Here is a 10,218-nt window from a genome sequence, read left to right on the forward strand (position 1 = left end):
GGATCCCCTGTGAGCACAGCAGGGAGAAGCCCCGGGATCCCCTGTGAGCACAGCAGGGCGAAGCCCCGGGATCCCCTGTGAGCACAGCAGGGAGAAGCCCCGGGATCCCCTGTGAACACAGCAGGGCGAAGCCACGGGATCCCACGGTGAACACAGCAGGGCGAAGCCCCGGGATCCCCTGTGAACACAGCAGGGAGAAGCCCCGGGATCACCTGTGAACACAGCAGGGAGAAGCCATGGGATCCCCTGTGAACACAGCAGGGAGAAGCCCCGGGATCCCCTGTGAGCACAGCAGGGAGAAGCCCCGGGATCCCCTGTGAGCACAGCAGGGCGAAGCCCCGGGATCCCCTGTGAACACAGCAGGGCGAAGCCACGGGATCCCCTGTGAACACAGCAGGGCGAAGCCACGGGATCCCCTGTGAACACAGCAGGGCGAAGCCACGGGATCCCCTGTGAACACAGCAGGGAGAAGCCCCGGGATCCCCTGTGAGCACAGCAGGGCGAAGCCACGGGATCCCACGGTGAACACAGCAGGGCGAAGCCCCGGGATCCCCTGTGAACACAGCAGGGAGAAGCCCCGGGATCCCCTGTGAACACAGCAGGGAGAAGCCCCGGGATCCCCTGTGAACACAGCAGGGAGAAGCCCCGGGATCCCACCATGGCCTCAGAGCTGCAAAAATGAGACAGAGACAGGAAGAAGTTGGAAGCTACTTATGCTTAGACCCTGAGACACTGGGCTTCATGGGCTCAGCTGCAGTGTTCAGTGGAGTATCCAGGGGCCCTTTGGAGTTTGGGAGGACAAAGTATGTCTTCCCCATCTTCCCCTGGCACAGGACACAACAGGAGCCACACAACAGATGTTTTGCTGCCTGGAACTGGCCTTTGAAGACACAGACTCAGTTATAGGGCTAGGCCCATGACATGGTATTACCTTGCCTTATACAGGAGGATGTTGGCTGTGGCCCAGAAGGGACTGTGGGAGATTGGAAGACAGGGTCCCAGTGCACTGGCCAGGGCAATGTAATTCCCTGTAGTCGAAGAGCCAGGACCCATGCACAGTGCCTGGAGGAGGAGTCTGGTAGGGTTTGAATTGAGCTTCGGTTCCACTGTCTCCCAATCCAGAACCTTTGAAGGAACATCTGGAATTGGCCAGCCGACCTTTGCCCAGTTGTGTGCTCCCTGCTGTGATCCCAGCCCACCACCCAGCACAGCACCCAAGCCCAAGAGTGCCACTGAGCTGAGCAAGTGAAGCCGTGGGAGGAATGACACATCTGCATGGAGCCGCAGCTGAGCAGGAGGCTGCAGAGAGCTTGGCTGCATGCCTAGAGCTGGGTAGCACCCTGAACAGAGAGGAAGAGGAGGAAACACCTGCCACGGAAGGTGTTTGGCCTTGTGGACATTTTGCCCTTGCATTTGAGTGAGTGGGGGTGGGGTCTGGAGACTTGCAGGTGTGCGAGGAGGTCCCCCGTTCCCGCTGAAGCAAACAAGGCCCTCTACCCCAGGAGGCGCAGGGAAGCCAGGTGCTGTGGCTCATTGTCCCATCCAGAGACCTTCAGGACTCTGGGGAAGATCCAGGGTCAGCCCCTGTTCTGCTCCCCCCTCCCCCCCCCCCCCGCAAGGAAAGCCCCAATCACCCCTCCACCCATAGCCACTAAAATCGGAAGAACCACAGGGATGTGGCACCTGCTGTAGGAAGTGAGCCTTGTTTTGGGGGAAGTGGGGAGGTCAGGCCCTGGTTGTGGGTGTGTGGCTGGGAATGTGGGGCACCCTGGGTCCTGGCTCCTGGTCTACCTGCAGTGCTAACCGAACTCTGCTCCTGGAGCGGGGCCTCACAGTGATCTGGAGTGCTCCCTGATGCAGGGACTCGCTGCTGTGGGGGCCCACTGATCTGGGAGGGGGACACACTGGTGTAGCCTGAGCTCAGGACTGTGTAGCCCAGTTGTGGTAGCCATGTCCCAGGCGGCACCCAAGAGTGGCCAGGGCTCCCCGCCAGGTGAGCAGGCCCAGTCCCTGGTCCGGCACCCCCTGCCCGGCGTGAGGCCAGGGGTCAGGGCTGCCCCTGGAGATAAGCAGCTTCCTGAGCTCCCCAGGGCTGCGGTGACGCTGTGACCGGCGCTTCCTGTTTTCTCCTGGCTGTGCTGGGGCGTGGGAGAGAGGGTGAGGTCCTGGGGGTCCGGGGGTCTGGGGCCAGGGGACGCTGGGTGGGGTTGAGGGGCAGGGTGGCGACAGGGGGTCCTCAGATAGTGGTCAGGTCTCCAGAAAGGGGCTACTGAGAGGGGGATGGGAAGGAGAGTGGAGAGGAGGGGCGGGAGCCCGCTGGCGGGAAGGGAAGAGCTGGGGCCTTTCAGATGCCCCTCCTGTCTGGAGACCCCACAGCCTGGGGCAGGGAAGTGTGTGACCCCGCAGAGCCTTAGATCCACAGACCTGTTTGAGGTTGGGGTTGGCACTTCTACTTAGACCTGTTTTTTGTTTTGTTTGTTTTTTTAGCGGCTCTAATATAAGGGTTATGTGTTGGTTCTGGGGCTTGAACTCAGGACCTAGCACTGTCCCTGAGCTTTTGTGTTCAAGGCTAATGCTCTACCACTTGAGCCACAAATCCATTTTTGGAGTCTCAGACTTCCTGCTCATTCTGGCTTCAAACTAAGATCCTCAGAACTTAGCCTCCTGAGTAGCTAAGATTACAGGTGTAATCTTACAGGTACAGCTGGTACCCAGCTACCTTCGTGCTTTCTAGGGACAATGAGTAGGTACGAAGGAATAATAGCAGATTGTTTATGGAGATGATGGGAAAAAATTCTCCAAATTTCATAGAGTAGTATTCCCCATGCCTGTGAATATTCCAATAACCAGAGTTGTGCACCTAGAACTTTGTGTGCTTCCTAGAAGCCCTCTCCAAAGTGCCATGGCAGAGGCTGGTGAGAACCTAGTTTGGTGTAAGGTCAGAGTTGGGGCAGATCCCTGGGGAATGGCAAAAGCAAATGTAAATTAAGTAGCTGGGGTTCCTATAGCATGTCCAGTCAGTCTTTCAGTAGGTCCTTCTAAGGTGGAGGCTCAGGTTTTATTTGTTTACTTATTTATTTACTTGCCAGTCCTGGGGCTGGAACACAGGGCCTGGGCACTGTCCCACTTGAGTCAACATGGCACTTTGTTGGTGGTGGTGGTCGTCATCGTGGAACTTGAACTCGGCCTGAGCACTGTCCCTCAGCTCTTCAGCTCAAGGCTACCACCCTATCCCTTGAGCTATAGCGCCACTTCCAGTTTTCTGGTAGTTAATTGGGAAATAAGTCTCACAGTATTTAGTGCCCAGGCTGGCTTTGAACCACAATCCTCAGATCTCAGCCTCCTGAATAGCTAGGATTACAGACGTGAGCCACCTCACCTGGCTTTCACAGTGCCACTGTCGGCTTTCTTTCTTTCTTTTTTTTTCTTCTTCTGTTTATGTGGTACAGAGGAGTGGAACCTGGATTTCATGCATGCTAGGCAAACGGTCTACCACTAAGCCATTCCCAGCCCTGAGGTTTTATATACACACAGATCCTCTCTGCCTGTCCTAGCATGGCCTGGACACAGCATTGTCTCTGGAGTCGTGCTGTGTTAGAGTCCCTAAGCATGTCCAAGATGAAGAGTCCATGCACTTGCTGTCAGTCCCCCTTGCTTCAGTATCCCACCTAGGTCACTCCAGGTACAGACTGGGGCTCAAGCAGGCAGGAGAGCCCTAGCTGGTGGAAGGAGGAGACCAGCAGGGCCAAGAGGGATGGGGACATAGTTCCTGCCTGGAAGGGAGACTGTTCTTGGACTTGAGGGATGGCTTCCCAGGCAGGGTAACTGAGCCCCCATCCCAGCACTGCTCACTGCCAGCCCTGCCACAGTGACTGACCTGGCTCCTGGGACTGGCTCTGATGCTGAGTATCAGCTGGCCTCTCACTGACACCTGGAGGGCGGGCTTCCAGAGCACCCTGCTCCGCCCCTGCCTCACACAGAGGGAATCTTCTGCCATCCCAAGGTGCCCTTTGATCCCCCACCCTGCTGGTCTAGAAGGATGGGCCCTCTAAAGAGAGTGAAGGGGTGGAACCCAGAATAGTGTGAGCACCCTGGCCTGCTCCAGGCAGTCTACACTGTCTGGGCAGCACTTCTGGGTGTGTCCAAAGGCGTCGCTGTGTTGGGTGCCTGTGCAAAGATGTGCACTTAAGCAGGCAGGCACTTGAAGGATGCTCATGGGCTCAGGCAGGCCAGGCCAGACCCTGCCTCCTACTCCTGTGTGGAACATGCTTCTGTTCCCTTCTGTCTCTGCCTTGGTTTTAGGGCCCTGCAGCTTATGGGGAGCCTGGGTGCAGCATTCCCCACCTGCCATTGGAGGTGAGGGGCTTCTTGTGGTGTATACAGAGGTGATTACATCCTGCTTCAAAGGTGGGACACCTGTCACAAAGTACAGCGCCAGTGACACCTCTGCAACCCCTCTCCACATGCCGGGGCAGTGGGGGCTCCCAGTGCAGACATACGTGAATGCATAAACACCTAGCTCGAGGCTGGCCACACCCCGCACTTGGGAGATCAGGCTAAGGCAACCTTCCAGGACCAGCTAGCCACCGGTGCAAGGGTACTGGGTAGGATCTTACCCCGTGTTTCTCCCATCCTTCTGGCTAAGGAGACAATTTAGGCCCAGAGAGTATTGTGTTGGGCACACTTCTGGAAATGACTGATCCAGCCTTCCCTGGTTCCAGGGGCTTGTCCAGTGTGGGGTCTTTGAAAAGGACTTAGGAAGGCCAGGGAGGTGGGTTAGAAAAAGGGATCCAGTCCATCTAGAAGCCTAGGCAGGGACAGTGTGATGGGATCTGGACTTGGGAGATCAAGATGAGAGGTCTGGGGCCCCCTGCCCTGGTCACTGGCCCTCTCTCCGCAGACAGTGGACAGGTAATCTTGGGGGAGACTGGCTGGGTAAGAACACCTGCTAGGGTCCCAGGGTGCTGTGGGCCTGCACAGGTGAAGGCGCCTCTGCTTGCAGGGAGTTTTGTAGAGGCAACCCTAATGTATTGGTTATGGGTGGCATGGGGACTTGGTTTGGTAAGATCCTCATACATGTGAGTTAGGACGTCACTGGAAGGGACTGCAGGCTGGGCAAGAGGGTAATGCCGTCAGCGGCTCCAACTAGGAAGAAGAGAAACTGGGGCTCCTGGGAGACAGACAGCAGGAGGAACCACAGACACGGTGTACAGAGAAGGAAAGGCCAAGGCAGTTTTATTGTGGCCCCCAGCAGAGGGGATCCAGCTCCTGGCTACTCCTTTACAGCAAACATTGCTACTCCTTGCATTTTTTTTTTTAAGCCCTTGCTACATGGATGCTGGTGGTCACTAAAAACCTTTGGAAGAAAAAGTTTAATTAAAAATTAAATATATTGTATTACGTATATAAAAAAGGCCAAATAAAAAAAACACAGCCTTGTTCTAGAAAATACACCGCAAGAAAAGAACTAGGTGCTTCAATAAATGTGAGCCCAGCCGGAACGGCCAGCAGATCCTGGACCAGGGCTCCCGGAAAGTCCACACCCGGAGCTCCAGCAATCCAGAAGATGGCAGGGGCATGGGCGCCTGCGGCTGCAGCAGAGGACAAGGAACATCTGAGAGGTGGGGGGAGACAGACAGACAGGGAGGGAGGAGAGGGGAGAGCCAGGGAGGGAGGGACAGACAGACAGACAGACAGGGAGGAGAGGGGAGAGCCAGGGAGGGAGGGACAGACAGACAGACAGGGAGGAGAGGGGAGAGCCAGGGAGGGAGGGACAGACAGACAGGGAGGAGAGGGGAGAGCCAGGGAGGGAGGGAGAGACAGACAGACAGACAGACAGGGAGGAGAGGGGAGAGCCAGGGAGGGAGAGAGGGAGGGAGATGGGAGATGGAGGCAGGAGAAGGGAGAGCTAGGGGGGAAGAGACAGACAGACAGACTGACTGACAGACTGACTGACAGACAGAGGGGGCGCAACGCGGGCGCGCAGAGCCGGGCCAGGGCGGAGCGGAGCCGGGCCGGAGCGGAGCCGGAGCCGGGCCGCAGCGCAGCGCGGCGCCGCGCCCTAGCCGGAGATGCAGGCGCTGTAGTAGACGGCGCTGCTGGCGTCCGAGAGCGCGGAGATGAGGCTGCTCTCCTCCGGGCACGACATGGCCCGCGGGCCCCGTCGGGCCAGCGCGACGTGGTAGGGGAGCGCGGCGGCGGCGGCGTCCGGGCGGGTGCGGCCGCAGTGGAGGTACTGGTCGAACTCGGCGAGGTCCACGTCGGCCCACAGGTCGGCGGGAGGCCCCAGCGGCTCGGCGCCGTCGGGCGGCGGGGCCTCGGGCGGCGGCGACAGCGGGCTGGCGTAGGGGCCCGGCGCCCCCAGGGCGCCGTAGTAGAAGCCGGCGAGCGGCGGCGCGGGCGCGGTCCTGAGCGCCTCGGGCAGGGGCGCCCCGTAGCCGGCGGCGGGGTCCTGGGCCAGCTCGGGGGCGTAGGGGGCCCGGAACGCCCGCAGCGCGCAGTCCTCGGGGGCCGCGGGCGGCGGGAAGAAGGCGGCCTCGCCCGGCTCCAGGCCGTCCAGCGGCGAGCGCTCGGGCGTGGGCAGCCCCAGGCCGTCGAGCTCCGAGCCCAGCGGCGGCGGCGGCGGCTCCCGGAAGGCGCGGGCGCCGGGCGCCGCCGCGAAGGGCTCGGGCGGCCGCGGCCGCGCCAGGCCGGGGAGCAGCAGGCCGGGCTCCAGACGCCGCGCCTTGCGCGCCTGCTTCTTGCGGCGGGGCCGGTACTTGTAGTTGGGGTGGTCGCGCAGGTGCTGCACGCGCAGCCGCTCGGCCTCCTCCACGAAGGGCCGCTTCTCCGCGGCGCCCAGCTCCTTCCACGCTTTGCCTGCGGGCGGAGGCGGACACGGCCGTCAGCACGTCGAGGTTGGCCCGGCCCCGGCCCGCGCCCCGCCCCGCCCCGGCCCCCGTCGAGGGCGGCCCAGCCCCGGCCCGCCCCGCCCCGGCCCGCGCCCCGCTCGCTCACCCAGCATCTTGCTCAGCACGGCGTTGTGCAGGTCCGGGTTCTGCTGCGCCAGTCGCTTGCGCTCGTCCTTCGCCCACACCATGAAGGCGTTCATGGGCCGCCGGATGCGCGACTCGTCGGCGGCCGGACGCTCCCCGCCGTCGGCCGGGCTGAGGCCATGGCGTCCCGACTCCGGGCTGCGCGGCGGGCTGGGGGGCGCGGCGGGCGCGGCGGGGAGGCCGCGGGGCTCAGCGGCGGCCCCGAGTCCCGGGGCCCATGCACAGTCTCGGCGGGCGGGCGGGTCGTCCTGTGCGCCGTAGCCGGGCGGCGATCTCTGCATTCCAGCTGGGCGCGGCCCGGGCGGAACGCGGCGCGGGAGCGCAGAGGAGGGCGGCGGGCGTTGCGGGGCCGGGCGCTGCGGGGTCGGGCGGGCAGGCTCGCCTGTGCCTGGCAAGCGGCTGTGGGGACGCGGCGTCCGCTCCTCCGCGGACGCCCTGATATAGCGCCGCGGAGCCAATCCGCGGCGGGGCGGGCCGGGGCGGCGGGGCGGGGCGGCGGGGCGCGCCCCCCCCACGGCTCCCTTTCTTCCCCGGCCGGATCCCGCCAGGCCTCCCCGCGCAGAGCCCCCTCCCCGGCCCGCCTCCGCAGGGGAGACCCCCGGTGCGGGCAGGGTGCGAGCTGCCGCCCCACCCAGGAGCGGGGGCAGGGCCCGAGCGGTCCGGGGCGGACAGACTTGTTTCTGGACCCAGTTCTTGGGAGGCCACGGCGTGTTTGACGGCTCGAGGTCCCCAGCTTCACAGGCATGGCCTCCAGCCCTTCCCTGGAGCCCGTGGGGACGCCTCCGGGCAGAGCCCGGCCCCATCCTGCAGGCAAAGGGAGCCCCGGCCCGCCTGGCCCCGACCTGCCTCGCCCTGGCCCCGGCCCCGGCCCCGGCCAGCCTGGCCCCGACCTGCCTCGCCCTGGCCCCGGCCCCGGCCCCGCGGTGGTGGCGCCTGCCGGGCCGCTGTAAGCTGGTTCCCTCCGGGAGCTCCACGGGAGCCCTGGCTCCGCAGCTTGCCCGGAGCCCGTGCACTCGCGCCATCAGGAGGGGTCCTGGCTCCAAAAGCCAGTGCTGCCTGGCCGGAGCGTGGCCTCGAGGCGGAGGAGCGCTCCAGAAGTGCACCGCGGCCACAGTGGCCGACCTTGAACAAAAGAAGCTCAGGGACAGTGTCCAGGCCCTGAGTTCAAGCCCCAGGACTGGCGGAGGGAGGGAGGGAGGTGTTCCGGTCTCCTTGGAGGTAGCTAGGCAGAGTCAAGACCCGTCTCTCCCTGCCACCCAGGATCCCCCTCCCTGTGAAAGTTGGGAGCTCAGGTTGAGGCCACAGATGTCAGTGGCCCTAGGCCTCTGTGGTGTCTGGTGGCTGTCCAGACCTCCTAGTGGGTCCCCATGGGGGTCCTGCTTCCCCCCTGGGGGCAGTTTCTGTCCCCTGCCCTCCCATTGGCGATCCCTGAGCTTGGGGGTTGTGACAGGAGGCCCATCTGTCCCCACCTTCTCACTGGACATTGTTGTGTTGGGCCTGCACTAGGTGGCCAGATTTACCAGCGATCTCCAGATAGCCCTAGGCTCATCCTCGGTCCTAAACCTGATGCATAGGACGTGAAGCCGGGCTGCTGTGCTAGGGAAGCTGCAGTGGAAAGGGGTGGAATGTCTAGTCTTTTATCAGGAACCAGCAGCGGTGTGGACAAGCTCAGGGATCCATCCCCACTGTTGGTACCTGCAGCCTTTGGCCAGGTGTAGCTGGGTAGGTGAACTGGGCAGCTGGGGAGGGGAGTGGGAGGGTAGGAAGCTGTGGGAAGACCCTAGGTTGAAGGATGAGTTCACGGGACTAGAGCTGAGGACTGAAAGTGTGGCTCAGTGGAGCTGTGCCTAGCATGTATGAGGTTTGGGATTCAATCCCCAGTCCCCGGCACTGCAAACTAAACAAAGGACCACAGCTGCTCTGATCTTTCCCAACCTCTACCATCCTTTGGCAGGGCCCACCTCTACCCCCATACTCTTATGGGTATAGTCTGGAGTCACCCCACAGCCAAGCTTAGCTTGGGCAGTGGCTGGTCTAAGGTGAAGGTTGCTGAGGCTCCTCAAGGGTTTTCCAGGGCCCTTTGCAGCAGATTCTCCCCACATTAAGGCAGATTGGAAGTTCTCTGAGGCCTGGTATTCAGCTGTCCCTCAGAGACCCAGAGCCATTTTAGTACTCTGAACACAGTAGCTGTCAGTGTCCTGTATTACTCCCTGTTCCCCCACCAGCAGCTGGTGTGCTCCCCTCTCAGCCAGCTGTGGGGCTCAGGTATCCAGCTGTCCTGTCCTGCAAGTAAGGCTGGGAAGGAGCATCCCGGATGCTCCTCCCCTCTGCAGGCTCAGGCCCTCTTCCCCTACACACTGCTTATCAGGGGTGAAGGTGGAATAGGGGGACCGCAGTGAGGAAGGAGAATGTAGTCAGCCAGTGAGGTGGTCCTGAACCTGGCTGGGTCCCCAGGCCTGTGTAGAATTGGTGTGGGTGTGATCATCTCTGCTGGGGAGGGCCATCTGAGGGGGGGAGGGAGGAGAGGGAGGGAGTGAGAGGGAGTGTGTGTGGTCTGCATCTGTGTTTGTGTCTGTTGGTCTCCCTGCCTGGGGAGGTGGACCTGAATCTGGAGCCTGCCTGGGGCCTTGGGAGCCAGACAAGCTGGATTCTCCCATGAGAAGGTGGAGACTCCTGGGTTGAAGGCCGGAGTCTGGCTCAGCATGGCCCTTGGCACCACCACCCAAGGACTTTTTTGGCCACCGTGAGCTGCAACCTAATTCCGTTCCAAACGGGAGCAAGGAGGAGCAGTTCATGAGCCTAAGGCATTCCTCTGTTTCTAGAACCCAACTTCAGCCTGGCCCTGCCCAGGTCAGCTGCTGCCTACCGGAAGGAGGGGCCCTTTGTATGTCCCTGGCTCCAGAAAGGCAGAGTAGAGAGGCAGTCTTTCTGTAAGCATGGGGCTGGCCTGAGTGTCTGGTGCATGCTCTCGGCCTTCCACCTAATTTTCCTCTTTCAGCCTGGACTGGAACGCTGGCCTCCGGGTGAGGCCTAGAAAGGATTCTGGGTAGTCCCCTTGGTGGCTCTGGTGGGACCTCCCAGGCACTGCCTGGCACAGACCTCCCAGGCTCCCACCAGCCAACCCCTGGCCGCTGAAGGAGCAGCCGAGGCTGGGACCAATTACTGAATCCTTCAGGCTTGGACA

The 10,218-nt window shown here is 61.9% G+C and overlaps 1 protein-coding gene across 1 annotated transcript; it reads right to left on the reverse strand.

Annotated features, from left to right (window-relative positions):
* Positions 1-6,036: 6,036 nt before the first annotated feature.
* Positions 6,037-7,435, reverse strand: Sox18 (SRY-box transcription factor 18). The gene is made up of 2 exons (XM_090352910.1): positions 6,997-7,435; positions 6,037-6,858 (listed from the first exon to the last, which is right to left on the reverse strand). The coding sequence occupies exons 1-2, from the start codon at positions 7,313-7,315 to the stop codon at positions 6,062-6,064; spliced, it is 1,116 nt and encodes a 371-aa protein (XP_090209036.1). The 5' UTR covers positions 7,316-7,435; the 3' UTR covers positions 6,037-6,061.
* Positions 7,436-10,218: the final 2,783 nt, after the last annotated feature.

This window comes from Megascapheus bottae, chromosome 18, assembly GCF_031878675.1.
Source record: "Megascapheus bottae isolate mThoBot1 chromosome 18, mThoBot2.hap1, whole genome shotgun sequence".
Taxonomy (NCBI): Eukaryota; Metazoa; Chordata; class Mammalia; order Rodentia; family Geomyidae; genus Megascapheus; species Megascapheus bottae.

Coding starts and splice junctions, on each gene's coding strand:
- Sox18 (XM_090352910.1), bottom strand. CDS start 7,315: ATGCAGAGATCGCCGCCCGGCTACGGCGCACAGGACGACCCGCCCGCC. Junction 6,859..6,996: donor CGTGCTGAGCAAGATGCTGG/GTGAGCGAGCGG, acceptor CTCCGCCCGCAG/GCAAAGCGTGGAAGGAGCTG.